The following is a 19,113-nucleotide window of genomic DNA, read 5'->3' on the forward strand; positions in this document are numbered from 1 at the left end:
GATGCCACAAGGTCAACAGTTGGATGATGGCTGTGGTTTTGCTCAAGACTAGAACTTCCTGCTTACTTGCACACAATGATGTGGGCTATCTACCAGCCATGGCACCTGCGGGATGTGGCATTTCTGGGCTCTAAGTCTCATCTGAAGACAAATATTTTCAATTATATTTTGTCCCTATCAGTCTTAGTTTAATAAATAGATTTCAGTTTTCTTCTCTGATTACCTTGCCTCTCCACAGTGGTGATACTGAGAAAAGTCATCTCTCCTCCATCTAAAATGGTAACTCTTGATTCTGAAACTGTTCACCTTGTTCTAGATGCCCCACGAGGGGAAGTGGCCACTCAGCATCAACCCTGTTGTTCCCCCTGACAATCTCATAACATCACTTCTCATTGGTCTAAACTCCAATGAATATGAACCCAAATTACCTATCCACTTCAATGGCTCTAGGGCATTATGGAGGGGGAGGGGGAGCAGCATGAGGTGGATGATCAGACGTGCCTCAGTGTAGGTAAAATCAATCTTGTGATTCCCCTCTGCTCTATCTCCAATGTCCATCCCTGATGATAGAGTCCAAACAAAATGTTGTACCCTGGATACATACTCACCAGGGTTCTGTAGGGTGGAATCAAACCTACCCGACTTTTATTCCCCACATCCCTTGCAGTAGTGAGAACAATATTCAGTGGGTGGCACAGAGGTGCAACGGTAGAGTTGCTGCCTTACAATGCTTGCAGCATCAGAGACCCGGGTTCGATCCCGACTATGGGTGCTATCTGTACGGAGTTTGTATGTTCTCCCCATGACTGCGTGGGTTTTCTCCGAGATCTACGGTTTCCTCCCACACTCCAAAGATGTACAGGTATGTAGGTACATTGGCTTGGTAAATGTAAAAAATTGCCCCGAGTGTGTGTAGGATATTGTTAATGTGCAGGGATCGCTGGTCGGTGCGGACCCGGTGAATAGGCCTGCTGTATTTACTAATGTTACTAATGTTCTACTTATTAATGTTTTTGCCAAGATCCCAGATCCATTTTGTCCACAACATTTTGGAGTCTCACTTCATTTAAATAATAGTTTCCTTTATCATTCTTCCTTCCAAAGTGAAGAGCTCTCTCACATCCTACTCCATCTACCAAAGTCTTATCCATTCTCCACATCTATCTGTACTCCTTTGTAGAGATGAGTGATGGCACTGTACTGGCAGATCTGTCCACCTGGATGTCTTTTTTATGTCGTCCTTGCCAGTTGCTGACCCACCTACTTTGTATCATGTCAAGTATCACGTTCCTCCCTTAGAAACATAGAAACATAGAAAATAGGTGCAGGAGTAGGCCATTCGGCCCTTCGAGCCTGCACCGCCATTCAATATGATCATGGCTGATCATCCAGCTCAGTAGCCTGTACCTGCCTTCTTTCCATACCCCCTGATCCCTTTAGCAAAAAGGGCCACATCTAACTCCCTCTTAAATATAGCCAATGAACTGGCCTCAACTACCTTCTGTGGCAGAGAATTCCACAGACTCACCACTCTCTGTGTGAAGAAATGTTTTCTCATCTCGGTCCTAAAAGACTTCCCCCTTATCCTTAAGCTGTGACCCCTGGTTCTGGACTCCCCCAACATCGGGAACAATCTTCCCGCATCTAGCCTCTCCAACCCCTTAAGAATTTTATATGTTTCTATAAGATCCCCCCTCAGTCTTCTAAATTCCAGCGAGTACAAGCCCAGTCTATCCAGTCTTTCCTCATATGCAAGTCCCGCCATCCCAGGGATTAATCTGGTGAACCTTCTCTGTACTCCCTCTAAGGCAAGAACGTCTTTCCTCAGGTTAGGAGACCAAAACTGCACACAATACTCCAGGTGCGGTCTCACCAAGGCCCTGTACAACTGCAGCAGAACCTCCCTGCTCCTAAACTCAAATCCTCTTGCTATGAATGCCAACATACCATTCGCTTTCTTCACTGCCTGCTGCACCTGCATGCTTGCTTTCAATGACTGGTGCACCATGACACCCAGGTCACGTTGCATCTCCCCTTCTCCCAATCGGTCACCATTCAGGTAATACTCTGCTTTCCTGTTCTTGCCGCCAAAGTGGATAACCTCACATTTATCCACATTATATTGTATCTGCCATGCATTTGCCCACTCGCCTAATCTATCCAAGTCACTCTGCAGCCTCCTAGCATCCTCCTCGCAGCTAACACTGCCACCCTGCTTCGTGTCATCCACAAACTTAGAGATGTTGCATTCAATTCCCTTGTCCAAATCATTAATATACACTGTAAATAACTGGGGTCCCAGCACTGAGCCTTGCGGTACCCCACTAGTCACTGCCTGCCATTCCGAAAAGGACCCGTTTATTCCTACTCTTTGCTTCCTGTCCGCCAACCAATTTTCTATCCACCTCAAAACTGAACCCTCAATACCGTGTGCTTTAAGTTTGTACACCAATCTCCTATGTGGGACCTTGTCGAAGGCCTTCTGAAAGTCCAGATATAACACATCGACTGGTTCTCCCTTATCCACTCTACTAGTTACATCCTCGAAAAATTCTATAAGATTCGTCAGACATGATTTGCCTTTGGTAAATCCATGCTGACTTTGTCCGATGATTCCAAATGTGATGCTATCACTTTCCAAATGTGATGCTATCACATCTTTAATAACTGACTCTAGCATTTTCCCCACTACCGATGTTCGGCTAACTGGTCTATAATTCCCCGTTTTCTCTCTCCCTCCCTTTTATAAAGTGGGGTTACATTAGCTACCCTCCAGTCCTCAGGAACTACTCCAGAATCTAAAGAGTTTTGAAAAATTATCACTAATGCATCCACTATTTCTGAGGCTACTTCCTTAAGCACTCTGGGATGCAGCCTATCTGGCCCTGGGGATTTATCTGCCTTTAATCCATTTAATTTACCTAACACCACTTCCCGACTAACCTGGATTTCCCTCAGTTCCTCCATCTCATTAGACCACCGGTCCCCCGCTATTTCCGGCAGACGGTTTATGTCTTCCTTAGTGAAGACAGAACCAAAGTATTTGTTCAATTGGTCTGCCATCTCCTTGTTCCCTATGATCAATTCACCTGTTTCCGACTGCAAGGGACCTACATTTGCCTTAACTAATCTTTTTCTCTTGACATATCTATAAAAGCTTTTGCAGTCTGTTTTTATGTTCCTTGCCAGTTTTCCCTCATAATCTATTTTCCCTTTCCTAATTAAGCCCTTTGTCCTCCTCTGCTGGACTCTGAATTTCTCCCAGTCCTCTGGTATGCTACTTTTTTCTGGCTAATCTGTATGCTTCATCTTTTGTTTTAATACTATCCTTGATTTCCCTTGTTAGCCACGGATGCACTACCTTTCCTGGTTTGTTCTTTTGCCAAACTGGGATGAACACTTGTTGTAGTTCATCCATGCGACCTTTAAATGCCTTCCATTGCATGTCCACCGTCAACCCTTTCAGCATCAATCGCCAGTCTATCTTGGACAGTTCACGCCTCATACCCTCAAAGTTACCTTTCTTTAAGTTCAGAACACTTGTTTCTATATCGACTTTGTCACTCTCCATCCTAATGAAGAACTCTACCATATTATGATCACTCTTGCCCAAGGGGCCTCGCACAAGACTGCTAACTAACCCTTCCTCATTACTCAATACCCAGTCTAGAATGGCCTGTTCTATGAATGAAGAACAAACCAAAATAATTGTTAAGAATCTCTTAGTCCCATCCATTCATGTGGTGCAACTGCCTGTACATGTTCCACCTTCCTCAGAAAATGGCCCAGATTCCTCAGGGGTCTAAATCACTTCCTCCTTCACCGTCACTCCAGTCACCCATTCCTCTGTTTTAGTAATCGAGAAATGACAGCCTTTCCCCCTTTCCCACCACTCTGCGGGACCTCATTCTTCTTCTACCTACAACGAGGCACCAGTCTGAACTTCTTACTTCTCCCCCTACCCGTCCAGAATGGCCTGCAGCCATTGAGTGGAATTAGAGAGGCGACCTTGCGGAATGGAAATATCAGCTACTGCCAGACTGGACACGGTGCAGGGTTTGTAGGCTTCACATTTCCTTACATCTTCACTGCACCCAGGTTCTTCATTCTCATTCACATCGTCATCATCATCCTGGTCTTCATTTTCTTCAGCTGTGACATCCTCTGTACAAAGACAGATCTGTCAGTGCAGTTCCATCTCTACAATGCAATGTTGATGCTTATGTTACTTGGCCTCTACCTTGCTTTATGAGAATCATACCATTGGTCCAATAGTGAGGTTTTGGGCAAATGCATGGTGCCCTGTGCTTATGGGAACCCTGTCATTCTGTGTAATCATAAGTAAAAGAGTTAAAGTAATTACAAAAGAAACAGGTCACAAAATGGATGCCTGCTTCTTCTTGCACATTGTTCTGCTTAGCTAAGCAGAAAGGAGGTAAACTGTGTTTAACCTTGAGAAGTACAGCATGTACTTCTACATTTAAAAAACTGACCTTTAGTTGGCTTTGCTGCAAAAAAGAATAAGCTGAGATTGCTTTATTACGAAAAACAACTGACCTACTGATGACCTTTTAATACCTTATATGGACATGGTCTTATTTCCTTTATTAGCTTGTATGGGCATGATGTGAGTCGTGTCACATCATTCACTGATAAGAAAAAGATATAACTAAACCGTTTTGTCGTTTGTTTTCAGTGAAGATATGGCCAGTGGTGGGGTCCCGTTGTAGGTGACGGAAATGTTGGCGGATGATTTGTTGGATCCGCTGGCTGGTGGGGTGGAAGGTGAGAACGAGGGGGATTCTGTCCTTGTTGTGAGTGGGGGGAGGGGGAGCAAGAGCGGAGCTGCGGGATGTAGAAGAGACCCTAGTGAGAGCCTCATCTATAATGGAAGAGGGGAGGCCCCGTTTCCTCAAGAATGAGGACATCTCTGACGCCCTAGTGTGAAACATCTCATCCCGGGTGCAGATGCGGCGTAGACGGAGGAATTGGGAGTAGGGGATAGACTTTTTGCAGGAGACCGGGAGACCTCCGTCTACGCCGCATCTGCGCCTGGGATGAGGTGTTTCACACTAGGGCGTCAGAGATGTCCTCATTCTTCAGGAAACGGGGCTTCCCCTCTTCCATTATAGATGAGGCTCTCACTAGGGTCTCTTCTACATCCCGCAGCTCCGCTCTTGCTCCCCCTCCCCCCACTCGCAACAAGGACAGAATCTCCCTCGTTCTCACCTTCCACCCCACCAGCCAGCGGATCCAACAAATCATCCGCCAACATTTCCGTCACCTACAACGGGACCCCACCACTGGCCATATCTTCCCATCCCCTCCCCTCTCTGCGTTCTGCAGAGACCGTTCCCTCCATAACTCCCTGGTCCACTCGTCCCTTCCTACCCAAACCACCCCAACCCCGGGCACTTTCCCTTGCAACCGCACGAGATGCAACACCTGTCCCTTTACCTTCCCCCTCAACTCCATCCAAGGACCCAAACAGTCTTTCCAGGTGAGACAGAGGTTCACCTGCACCTCCTCCTCATTGCATCTGCTGCTCCAGATGTCAACTTATTTACATCGGCGAAACCAAGCGCAGGCTCGGCGATCGCTTCGCTCAACACCTGTGCTCGGTCCGCGTTGGCAAAACAGGTCTCCCGGTGGCCGAGCACTTCAACTCCCCCTCCCATTCCCAGTCTGACCTTTCTGTCATGGGCCTCCTCCAGTGCCATAGTGAGGCCCACCGGAAATTGGAGGAACAACACCTCATATTTCGCCTGGGCAGCTTGCCCCGAGTATATACAATACATGATCCTTACAAGACTCCATCCGCCATTCACGGAGCCTGTACATACATTCAATTCTGTTTACACAAATTACACAGTTTTACCCCCACCCTTGCCACTCATGTGGCCCGCTGGCGTGGAATCCCTTCCCTTATTTTGAGGTGGGGGGGGCTCCACCTCACCCTGCCCCCCCATGTCCAGCAGCGGAAGGACCCTAGATTGTGGTCCTCCCCCACAGAGTCTTGGCGTTGGCTGCATCCCTCAGCACGTACTCCTGCAGTCTGCAGTGGGCCAGGCGGCAACATTCCCCCACGGACAGCTCGCTATTCAATGCCAGTTTATTGTTCAAAGCTGATTGCCCCTTGGGCATAGTGGCTGACTGGACTGTTTCAGAAGGCAGACAGTGGTATTGGAGCCACATGAAGACCGGACTGAGAGGGAACTGTAGATGTCCTGCCCAGAAGCACATCTGCCAGATTTCCCCTGGTCATCATTGCTGACACTCTCGTCCCCAACCTTCCATCCCACTCTCCCTCATTGGTTTCATTTCAGATTTTCATCATCTGCAGTATTTTATTTGTGTGGGCATCCACTTTTCAAGTGAAAGCATTCTTCGTTACTTTCTACACTTACGAGATTTTATATTTAAGGTTTGATTGCCTCAATCTGAGCCTCTAATATCCAATGGTTCATTGAATATTTGCAGATAGATGGCATGCAAGATTGGATCTCTGCCCAATGAAGCTGCAACGCAAAATCAACCCAAGGCATGACCTTAATACTGGAATATTTACATCAACCATCACCAGCCTAACTGCCTAGGTACACTGCAATGATGGAAAACTGATGCAAAGGGACAACATATATTAGCTCTATTTCCCCTTTCACAGTGAGTAAGGCAGCAGAAACTCAAGTAGATCTATGGATCTCACCTTGCACAGTGTCGCTGGGACCCTCCTGCACCTGGAAGTGGGCTGCGTTTGGTGGTGCAAATGAATAGCAGCTTTGCAGCTTGGACAAAGGGAGGTGTTGTTTTGGATGACACTTCCGCATAATTTGTGTAGTTAACTTGATAACTGGGTGTAGGTCTGGGCTGGAGCCACATGCCTGGAGAAGGAAGGAACAGTTTAGTCGCCCCTGGGACCCTCAAGTTAATTCATTATAACATGTTGACCTCTCGGCTCAGAGACCCCATCTCTATAGTTTTGAGATACAGCACAGAAAAAGGCCCTTTCGGCCCACCGGGTCAGCGCCGACCAGCGATCCCCGCACATTAACACTATCTTATACCCATTAGGGACAATTTTTACATTTTACCAAGCCAATTAACCTACATACCTGTATGTCTTTGGAGTGTGGGAGGAAACCAAAGATCTCGGAGAAAACCCACGCAGGTCACAGTGAGAACGTACAAACCCATAGTCGGGATCGAACCTGAGTCTCCGACATTGCATTCGCTGTAAGGCAGCAACTCTACCACTGCACCACCTATCTCATTACTGAATCTTGATGGAATGAATGATTGGAAGATGCAACACTGAAACAGGACCTTCAGCCCACCGAGTCCATACTGACCATTGATCACCCGAGCACACTAGCTCTATGTTAACTCACTCTGTCATACACTCCCTACACACTAGCGGCAATTTACAGAGGCCAATTAACCTACGAACCCACACGTCTTTGGGATGTGGCAGGAAACTAAAGCACCCAAAGGAAACCCCACACAGGGAAAATGTGCAAACTCCACATAGACAGCTGCTGAATTCAGAATCAAACCCGGGTCTCTGACACTGTGAGGCAGCAGATCTACCAGCTGTGCCACTGTGCTGCCCTAAACTTGGAAATATTATTATTATTATTATTATTATTACTATTGAAACCGGAGCACCCTGAAGAAACTGGATGGGGCATTCGTGAGCTCAAGGTCACAAAGAGAACGTGCAAACTCCACACCGACTGCAACTGAAGTCAGGATTGAACCCGGGCCTCTGACACTGTGAGGCAGCAGCTCGACCAGCTACGCCATTGTGCCGCCCTAAACTTGGAAACATTTGGGGATATTTTCCTTCTAAACTCCAGCATGTTTTCATTTTCATTCAGGCTAAAGTTATGTCCTGTGGCCACTTGCATTCTTGCTGTTAACATCCACGATCAGGAGTTCTTAATTATTTGTACAACTAGAAAACTTGTAAAAAAATCAATCAGATCAAACGATGAAGACCCAGCACAAATAACAGGATGGCACTGGAGTGTGGTGGCACATTGCCTGCTCATCCCAGGAGAGGATCTACTGACATCCAATACTGTCACTCCACTCTTTTAAATCTCTATTCCATTTGGAAATCTATACCTATGGATTGATTGTATTTATGCATAGTGTTATCTGATAGCACACATACAAAAGGTTTTCATTGTACATGTGACAATAATAAACCGATACCAATACAAAACTCCTGAATAGTTCAGCTCTGACATAGGCAGGTAAATTCACTGACTCTAAACCCCTGGGCCAGGTTTGCACAAGCTCACGTCAGGGATTTGCACAAGCTCACGTCAGGACCAAGTTTGCACATGTCAAGGGTTTGCACAAGCTCACGTCAGGGATTTGCACAAGCTCACGTCAGGACCAGGTTTGCACATGTCAAGGGTTTGCACAAACTCATGTCAGGGATTTGCACAAGCACATGTCAGGACCAGGTTTGCACATGCACATGTCAGGACCAGGTTTGCACATGTCAAGGGTTTGCACAAGCTCATGTCAGGATCAGGTTTGCACAAGCTCATGTCAGGACCAGGTTTGCACATGCACATGTCAGGACCAGGTTTGCACATGCACATGTCAGGACCAGGTTTGCACATGCACATGTCAGGACCAGGTTTGCACATGCACATGTCAGGACCAGGTTTGCACAAGCACATGTCAGGACCAGGTTTGCACATGCACATGTCAGGACCAGGTTTGCACAAGCACATGTCAGGACCAGGTTTGCACAAGCACATGTCAGGACCAGGTTTGCACAAGCTCGTGTCAGGACCAGGTTTGCACAAACACATGTCAGGACCAGGTTTGCACAAACACATGTCAGGACCAGGTTTGAAGCTCATGTCAGGACCAGGTTTGAAGCTCATGTCAGGACCAGGTTTGAAGCTCATGTCAGGACCAGGTTTGCACAAGCTGGTCCAGGACCAGGTTTGTACAAGCTCATGTCAGGGGTTTGTCCATGGGATTAACAGGAGGCAGTTCCATCCATCTTTAATTTCCACAGATTCAAAGAGTCACGAGAGCACGAAATCAGGCCCTTCCGCCCAACTCACCCATGCTGACCGACACCCTACCTACACGAGTCCCATTGCCTGCATTTGACCCATATCCCTCCAAACCTTTCCTATCTCTGTACGTGTCCAACTATCTTGTAAATGGTATTTATTCACAAAATGCTGGAGTAACTCAGCAGGTCAGGCAGCATCTCAGGAGAGAAGGAATGGGTGACGTTTCGGGTCGAGACCTTCGGGTTGCAGTACCAACCTTTCGGGTTGCAGACAGAACATACTGACCCTCTGCATCCAGATTCCTGTGACATCCACCCACTGTGTGAAGAGACTGATCTGAAACATGACCAGAGACATGACCAGAGACAGAGACTCTGCAGAGACCACATGTCTGACCGTCAGTGGACTCGTCACAGGTTAAGCTGCAACTGAGTCACCCGCCTCTCATTGTGGGACACAATGTGCAGGAAGGAACTGCAGATGTTGGTTTACACTGAAGATAGACACAAAGTGCTGGAGTAATTCAGTGGGTCAGGCAGCATCTCTGGAGAAAAAGGATGGATGATGTTTTGGGTCGGAACACTCCATAATTTCCTCAGTTTCAAGGTACTGATTACCTGCTGTGAAGTCTGATTCCAAAATAGTTTTGAGTTCATTTTGAGGTAATCATAGTGACTGAAATTTCCCATTACCCTTCCTGCCTCCCATCTGCCGCCCCTCACTCCTCACCTACTTTTGCTGATACTCATCCTTACTTCCCACAGGTCATGTGTACATGTTGTCTGCATATTGAAACTCGATGAGGGAGCTCGTAGATGTCTTAGTCTTGGACTTGAGACGGGCAAGATTGAAAAGTCTGCCATCTGTTCTGTAGACGATTTCGATCCCTGGGGGTAGGTCGTCCTTGATGATGTAGATGGTTGTTGCAATGAAGATGGTGAAGAGTGTTGGGGCAATCACGCATTCCTGTTTCACTCCTGATCTGACTTGAAATGGCTCACACTTGCTGTTGCTGGCCATGACCGTGGCAAGCATGTCATCGTGGAGGAGTCTCAGGATTCAAATGCACTTTTCAGGACATCCATAGGCGGATAGGACATTCCATAAGAGTTGCCTTGATACCGAGTCAAAGGCCTTAGTGAGATCGATGAATGCCATGTACAAGGGTTGAAGTTGTTCATGACATTTTTCTTATAGTTGACGCATTGTGAAGATCATGTGGGCTGTTCCACGTGATGGTCTAAAACCGGCTTGTGTTTCCGGAGAAGGATCTTCTTGGCTAAAGGCTTGAGTCGGTTGTTTATGATGCGGGCAAGGACCTTGCCTGCTGTTGCTAACAGGGAAATTCCACGATAGTTTCCGCAGTCAGATCGATCACCTTTCGTTTTGTAGATGGTAATGATTGCTGAGTCTCTAAAGTCTCCTGGTAGGTCTTCATTTACCCAGATCTTGATGAGAAGTTGATGCAGTTGGTAATGGAGCAGGTTACCTCCAATTTTGTAGACCTCGGCTGGTATTCCGTGGAGTCCAGCTGCCTTGTTATTTTTCAAGGTTTTGATGGCTTCCTTGATTTCTTCAAGTGATGGTATTCTGCTTAGGGAGTCGTCAGTGGGCTGCTTTGGAATGTTGTTGATCACAATCCTGTCAAATGAGGCGGTTTGATTTAGGAGATCTTCAAAGTGCTCCCTCCATCGAGAATTGATGTCAACATTGCTCTTCAGGATGGTGGACCCCATCTTTGCTTTTGAGAGGGACTTGACCGTGACTGGAAGGGCCAAAAATGGCTTTAGCTGCGTTGAAAAAGCCTGGAGTGGCGTTGGCATCTGCTAGTTGTTGGATTTCCTGAGCTGGCTCCCCCCACCATTGGTTTTTCAGGTTTTGTGCCTGCTAGCATTGCTAGCACTTCCTTTTGGTAGCCGACTCTTGGTTATTTTGTAAGGTGATGAAAGCTTTTCTCTTTACATCGATGAGTTGTTGGAGTTGTTTGTCATTATCATCGAACCAATCCTGATGTTTTTTTAACTTGAACCCAATTGTTTCCTTGCAGGAGGCAATGATCGCGTTCTTCAATCGATTCCAGTGTTCTTCGACAGATGGTGGGATTTGTTGGGGCAGTTGTTCTTGAAGTTTTTGTTGAAACTTCTGTACATAGTTGATGTCTTGAATGACGCTAACATTGAATTTCTTGATAGTGTTCTGGTTTTGATGTCTCCTTTTGGGCCGAATCTTCATTCTTATGGTGGACGAGATGAGATGATGGTCTGTCTAGCACTCGTCGGCACCAGTAACAGCTCTTGTTTTCAGTACATCTTGTTGGTCACAGGATCGTACGATGATGTAGTCGATGAGGTGCCAGTGTTTAGAACGTGGATGCTGCCAGGAGACTTTGTGCCTGTTTTTCTGGCAGAATAAGGTATTTGTAATCACCAGGTTGTGTTGGGCACATTAGGTGAGGAAGAGTGTTCCTTGCCGATTATTCCGGTCCAGAGCCTATGATCTCTGGCATTGAAGTCTCCTAAGAGAATGATCTTGTCGTTGGTGTATGTAACAGGCTGTCAAAGGAGGTAGTTGAGGCAGGTACTATCGCAATGTTTAAAAAACATTTAGACTGGTACATGGATAGGACAGGTTTAGAGGGATATGGGTCATATGTAGGCAGGTGGGACTAGTGTAGATGGGACACATTGGCCAGTGTAGGCAAGTTGGGCTGAAGGGCCTGGTTCCCTGCTGTATCACTCTATGACTCTATGACCTATACTGTTTTCTGAAACTCCCCACAATGTGGTACAAGGACAAAGATGATCCAAATGGCACAAGCTGTGGACATTTTGTGTTACCTTGGGGCTGAAGAAACTTACCCGTGAGGTGTTGAGCAAGACTCTCATCCCATCAGCCTCGAGAAAGGTTTTCTTTCCCTTGCGGAGACTGGTGATGTTGTTGATGCATTTGAGCAGAGCCCTCTGGATGGGAACATAGTGGTTTGCTGTGTCTCGCTGATGCCAGTCCTCAAATAGTTTCAAGAGCCTGTGGATGTAGCCACTGTCCGCAGCTCGCCTGCTGTTCCATTCTGAAATATATGGTCAACAACGGGCCATCAGATCACCCTTCATACACCTGAGGGAGTGCAGAGTGAGTGCTGTATCCTGAACCTTTCCCTTACACACAATGAATGGACAACAGTGGCCCCCTGTGGAATGCTTCTATAGCTGCGCCTCGAACCTCGTAACACATCCTGGTACGGATTATAATACAATTCATGCCATTATAATCTGAGCACTAACATCTCCCACACAACACCAGATAGCAGAGCTGAAATACCAATGATCTTTATATTTCTGCATCCACTTGACTACAAACTCAGCATATGAACTGGTTTGCAATCAATCAAAATAATTATTTTTACCAATAGTATACCGACAATCAAAGAGAGGAGAAGCCAAAATCATGTCCGGTCTTAATTTGTTTGTGCAACTGGACTACTACCAATGCAGAAGCACAGATACAAAGAAAAGGAGTAGGAATGATTGAATGGAAACTGGAATAGCAATCAGGTGAATGTTATGGAGAAATTCAAAGCAGAGACACTAGCCGGCGATATTAGTAGTGCAGTCATAGTGCAGAAGATTCAAAGCAAAGGTATGGATCAAGGTGAGGAGATTAAAAAAGAATTTTGCTAGATTTCAGCATGTCCCTAGAGACTTTACAACTAATTATTTATCTCTGAAGGGTATTGTCCTCTGGGAGACTGAACTGAGCTCAGAGCACAAAGAGATAAAGGAAAGGTGCAGCCTTAGAACAGGACTTAATAGCAAAGTTATAAAGGGAAACATGGGAGAGCAGTCAGATTGCGGGGGTAGATGATGAGGTACAGTTGTAAAATGGAGCCGAAGATTCAAAAAGCCAGTTATAAAAATTTACATCAAATGAACTCTAAAATAAAAACAACCAACATATGAATAACTTTTGCTTTCATTTTTAATTAATTTGGTTGCTACCTAAGCAGGCTAATAGAAAGAACAAATGTTATTTCAGATAAATGTGTTGATTTACAGCAGAAGACAAATGTTTGCAGATTTTAAATCATAGGTTTTATAAAAGTATAATCAAACGTGAAATGAATAGAAACTTACTCGACTTCAGTAAAGATGAAAGAGCTTCTGTGGCAGCTCTGAAATTAGAATTTATATTTTATTCAGCATGCACTACAATATATAAATGCATTCAAATATATATCTTCCGTCTTTAAAACATTCCAGTCACTATTCAAACATAGAAACATAGAAAATAGGTGCAGGAGGAAGCCATTTGGCCCTTCGAGCCTGCACCGCCATTCATTGTGATCATGGCTGATCATCCACAATCAGTAACCCGTGCCTGCCACCAAGAAGACATTTCAGAGGACATGCTCTTAAATATTGAATTAAAATTAGAGTGACTAACCAGAACCTTGGCGCAGCGATAGAGTTGCTGTCTTTCAGCATCAGAGACCCAGGTTCCATCCCGAATCCAGGTGCTGTCTGTATGGAGTTTGTACGTTCCCCCTGTGACCTACATGGTTTTCTTCAGGTGCTTCGGTTTCCTCTCATACCCAAAGATGCACAGGTCTGTAGGTTCATTGGTTTTGGTAAAAATGTAAATTTCCCCTAATGTTAATGTGCAGGGCTCGCTGGTCGGTGTGGACTCGGTGGACCGAAGGGTCTGCTTTCATGGTGTATCTCTAAACTGAACTAAACCTAAATCTAGAGTCAAATGAGATCTCCTGCTTGACTTTGTCTCATCTTCCTATTATACAATAAATTACTTCCTGTTTGCTCAAAATGAAACTAATAGTTTAATCTTGAATGTGATACACTTTTGTCTTTGTGTAACCAAGTGAGAAAGTTCAAACTGGTACGTAGAGTCTGAAGAAGGGTTTCGACCCGGAACGTCACCCATTCCTTCTCTCCAGAGAGGATGCTTGACCTGCTGAGTTACTCCAGCATTTTGTGTCTATCCACGAAGTAGAATTCCCAGAGTCAGTGACCAAGTGATCCCTGCTCTGTAACTCCAACCACATAGTGGGGTGGAAGTGCAAGGGTATGTGGCAGATACCATGCAGGGCCTATCTCTCGGCGTGGCACGGGGTACAGGGAATGGAGCTTCCTCTCCAAGTCACACACCATGCTGACTTGGAAACATGTTGGAACCAGTCAGTTATCATTGTACTGACCAAGCCCTGGAACTCCTTGCTCAACAGTACTGTGGGAGCAGCTTCACAAAGGACAACAGCAGGTCACAAGGTGGCTCACAATGGCATTTCCAGCATGGTCAGTAAATAGTGGCTCACCCAGATACTGAAAATGAATATTTTTAAATGGGTTTTAGTGCAGTTTAGTTTAGTTTAGAGAGACAGCGCAGAGACAGGCCCTTCACCCCACCTGGTCCGCGCCGACCTGCGATCCCACCACATTAATACTATCTTGCACACACGAGGGACAATTTACAATTTTACTGAGCCAATTAACCTACAACCTGTACATCTTTGTAATGTGTGAGGAAACCAGAGCTCACGGAGAAACCTCATGCAGTCACGGGGAGAACGTACAAACTCTGTACAGACAGCACCCGTAAGTGAGAATCAAACCCGGGTCTCTGGCAGCAACTCTACCGCTGCACCACCCTTAAATGGTTGGGGAAATGTCAACAATGATTCAGGTGGTTGTGGCAAAACCTTGTGGGGAGGAGACTGAGAACAAGTGAGCAGTGGGCAGTGGAGTTGTCTGTGGTTACCTCCAGTCAGGTGCCAGTGCTGGCGACCAGAGACCCTGCCACACTAGCAGGGGACTATGACTCAGAAGTGACAAGGATTTGAATTGACACTCTGATTTTCAATTGAGCCATGATTGCACTGTATAGCGACAGGTCAAGGCAGCAAGGCCGTGGTGTGAGACAGCCCCATGTTAACAAGGCAAGATATGGAACATCGCTGGGCCTTCCAACACCAGGAGGTTAGCTTGGGTAAGTCCCAAGGAGGTGCAGGGGAAAGTTCATGCTGACCACACAGAGGTCATCCCCACTGCCCTGTGTTACTGTGGCAAAGATCATCCAACCCTTCTTTCCAACCAGACTGCAGTCTTTGACATGATTGCCCATGCTATCCATGCCCATCTCTGTACCATCCTCCAGCACAGTGGCCTGCACCCCGACTTCCATCCTCATCTTTCTTCCTGCTGACTGAAACAAGCCAACTTGTCTTCTCCCCCTCCCCCATCCCCCTCCCCCATCCCCCTCCCCCCACACCTCCCTCCACTCTAGGCCCACCCCAACAACTCTGGATCCACCCTACACCTAGAACAGAATCATCTAAACACAGTCATTCTCTAGGCAGGTTCCAATGACGAGTTTAGAGATACAACCCGGAAACAGGCCCTTCGGCCCACCGTCCATGCCAATCAGCGATCCCCACACATTAACATTACCCTACAATAGACAATAGACAATAGGTGCAGGAGTAGGCCATTCGGCCCTTCAATGTGATCATGGCTGATCATTCTCAATCAGTACCCCGTTCCTGCCTTCTCTCCATACCCCATGACTCCGCTATCTTTTATCTAGCTCTCTCTTGAATGCATTCAGAGAATTGGCCTCCACTGCCTTCTGAGGCAGAGAATTCTACAGATTCACAACTCTCTGACTGAAAACGTTTTTCCTCATCTCCGTTCTAAATGGCTTACCCCTTATTCTTAAACTGTGGCACCTGGTTCTGGACTCCCCCAACATTGGGAACATGTTTCCTGCCTCTAACGTGTCCAACCCTTTAATAATCATACGTTTCGATAAGATCCCCTCTCATCCTTCTAAATTCTAGTTTATACAAGCCTAGTCGCTCCAGTCTTTCAACATATGACAATCCCGCCATTCCGGGAATTAAGCTAGTAAACCTACTCTGCACCCCCTCAATAGCAAGAATATCCTTCCTCAAATTTGGAGACCAAAACTGCACACAGTACTCCAGGTGCGGTCTCACTACGGCCCTGTACAACTGCAGAAGGACCTCTTTGCTCCTATACTCAACTCCTCTTGTTATGAAGGCCAACATTCCATTGGCTTTCTTCACTGCCTGCTGTACGTGCATGCTTCCTTTCAGTGACTGATGCACTAGAACACCCAGATCTTGTTGTACGTCCCCTTTTCCTAACTTGACACCATTCAGATAATAATCTGCCTTCCTATTCTTACCACCAAAGTGGATAACCTCACACTTATCCACATTAAATTGCATCTGCCATACATCCGCCCACTCACACAACCTGTCCAAGTCACCCTGCAACCTCATAGCATTTTCCTCACAGTTCACACTGCCTACACACACTAGAGACAATTCATAATTTTACGGTCAATAAACCTGTACGTCTTTGAAGTGTCGTAGGAAACCGGCGATCTTGAGAAACCCCACGCAGGTCATGGGGAGAACATACAAACTTCGTACAGACAGCATCCACATTCAGAGTTGAACCCGGGCCCCTGGTGCTATGAGGCAGTAGCTTTACCGTTGCACCATGCATCACCATGACTTGTGCTCATATACACCGCCCTGGATCTCTCCCTCCCACTCCATTGTCAGGCTGTCTGCTGCCATGCCTTTCCCTCCAAGCTTGATCTTGAACGTTAGTCCCTGTTGTGCTTCCAGTTAAGATTGCTTAAACCTCTTCCTACCTCTGTGTCTCCTAACAAAAATACCCATTAGTTCAGTTTCTTCCAGAGAATGTCATGTGTGAGGAATGGAGTTGGTGAAGGAGAGAGGAGAACCTCAGATGGAGCAAATAGATGGCTGTGATACGTCAGTGTGGAGATGGAGTGGAGACACGGGTGAGGGGGTCGTGTGGGGTGTTGCTGGAGTCCCCGTTCTACCAGGTACCTGGCTCCCCTGCTGTTGCTGTCCGATGATGTTGCTGAGGGGCAGCATGCAAAAGGTCAGTGGAAAGTACCTTACTATCCAGCATTTATTCACAAAATGCTGGAGTAACTCAGCAGGTCAGGCAGCATCTCGGTAGAGAAGGAATGGGTGACGTTTCGGGTCGAGACCCTTCTTCAGACTGAAGAAGGCTACTTCAGACTGAAGTAGACTGAAGACTACTATCCAGCATGGTCTGCAGGTGCTGGGGTTGTGGGAAAGATGTTGACAGTGAGTCACTGGGACTGGAAGGACAAAACTGCTGATATTGGAAATCTGAAATAAAAGTAAAATGGTGGAACGACAGAGCCGGCAGTCCTTGTGGAGAGAGAAGCTGAGTTCCAACTTCATGTTTCATCAAAACTATTCTGACAAGATGTCACTGAGCTGGAATGTAGACAGTTTCTACTGCACAGATGGGCCTCATAAGTTGATTATTTCCAGCATCTGACGATGCAGAGGAGTGATCCTTCCCCACACTCAGACTGGTCTGTATTTGCCAACTCCTGGGGATTGGTCATCCATGAACTTAATTACCTCAGTTAGTGAACTAACAAAGATTAGTTTAGTTTATTATTGTTTTATGTACCGAGGTACAATGAAAAGGTCATAAGGTCATGTGAAAGGAGCAGAATTAGGCCATCTGGCCATCATCTACACCGCCATTCAATCCTGACTGATCTATCTCTCCCAATTCTCCTGCCTTCTCCCATAACCCCTGAGACCCGTACTACTCAGGAATGTATCTACTTCTGCCTTTAAAATATCCATTGACGGCCTCCACAGCCTTCTGTGGCAAAGAATTCCATAGGTTCACACAATCTTTTCTGTACTCCATCTCATTATTATTCCATATCTGGCCCAAATGTTCCAAAAGTCCCTCTCAAGAATTCTCTAGCCTGTTTTTGTTTGTGTGCTATTCAATCAAAGAAGACTGTACATTAATCTAATCAAACCTTCCACCATGCACTGATAAAGATAAAGATAAAGGGTACAACATTTAATGCAAATATATAACATTGAAGTCTGATAATGTCCAATTAAAGAAAGTTCAAAGGTCTCCATTGAAGTAGCTGAGAGGTCAGGATCACACTCTAGCTGATGAGAGGACCATGTAGTTGCCTGTTAACAACTGGAAAGAAACTGTCCTTGAACCTGGAGGTACGTTATCAAACTTTGTATCTTCTGCCTTATGGGAGAGGGGTGAAGAGGGAGTGAAGAGGGAAGGACTGTGTGAGACTAGTCCTTGATTATGCTTGAATTAAAGGACGTTCTTTTAGGAAGGAAATGAGGAGAAATTTCTTTAGTTAGAGGGTGGTGAATCTGTGGAATTCTTTGTGAAGGTGAAGTCAGTGGATATTTTTAAGGCAGAGATAGAAAGATTTTTGATTAGTCATGGGGAGAAGGCAGGAGAATGGGGTTAGGAGGAAGAGATCAGCCATGATTGAATGGCGGAGTAGACTTGATGGGCCAAATGGCCTAATTCTAATCCTATCCCTTATGACCTTATGCTGGTGGCCTTGCCAAGGCAGTGTGGAGTGTAGATGAAGTTAATGGAAGGGAGGCTGGTTTGTGTGATAGTCTAGGTTATGTCCACAACTCTGCATTTCTTGTGGATAAAATATTTTCTACGGCGTTTCTCAAGAGTTGGTGAAGGTTGTTGGAGACATGTTGACTTCCTTAGCTTTCTAAGGAAGTAGAGGCATTGCTGTGCTTTCAATGTGGCTGGCCCAGGACAAGTCTTCAGCTTGAAATATTAACTCTGTTTCCCTTTCCACAGATGCTGCCTAATCTGCTGAATGTTTCCAGCAATTTGTGTTTTTTTCAGATTTACTACATCTGTAGACTTTTTTGTTTCTCAATCATTCAGCCTTTAGTCACTTTTGCTAATGTCTCCTTAGTATTAAATATTGTAGACTATATTATCAAATGCTTGAATGATGTTACCATTTAAACACAATGTATTCTTGTCTTAAAAATGTACCTCCATGTGCTGGACCTGCTGAAGTGCTGAACTAAAACCTTTAGGACTGAGGAATATTTTTGTGATCTGAAAGTTACTTCTGTGTACATGGTTTATTGGCAAAAGAAAACCCCACAAACCATGGCCACTGAATAACTGGGAACATTTTC

At 45.8% G+C, this 19,113-nt stretch overlaps 1 protein-coding gene across 1 annotated transcript in view; it reads right to left on the reverse strand.

Moving 5' to 3' along the window:
- Window positions 1-19,113, reverse strand: part of agbl1 (AGBL carboxypeptidase 1) — a 312,383-nt gene that overhangs the window by 246,942 nt on the left and 46,328 nt on the right. The window contains exons 6-9 of the mRNA XM_078427109.1: window positions 13,178-13,215; window positions 11,906-12,114; window positions 6,707-6,881; window positions 4,082-4,164 (exon numbers count right to left, since the gene is read on the reverse strand). Coding sequence (XP_078283235.1) covers window positions 4,082-4,164; window positions 6,707-6,881; window positions 11,906-12,114; window positions 13,178-13,215 — 505 coding nt within the window. The remainder of the gene's footprint in view (window positions 1-4,081; window positions 4,165-6,706; window positions 6,882-11,905; window positions 12,115-13,177; window positions 13,216-19,113) is intronic.

The sequence above is a fragment of the Rhinoraja longicauda genome, chromosome 33, assembly GCF_053455715.1.
Source record: "Rhinoraja longicauda isolate Sanriku21f chromosome 33, sRhiLon1.1, whole genome shotgun sequence".
NCBI lineage: Eukaryota > Metazoa > Chordata > Chondrichthyes > Rajiformes > Arhynchobatidae > Rhinoraja > Rhinoraja longicauda.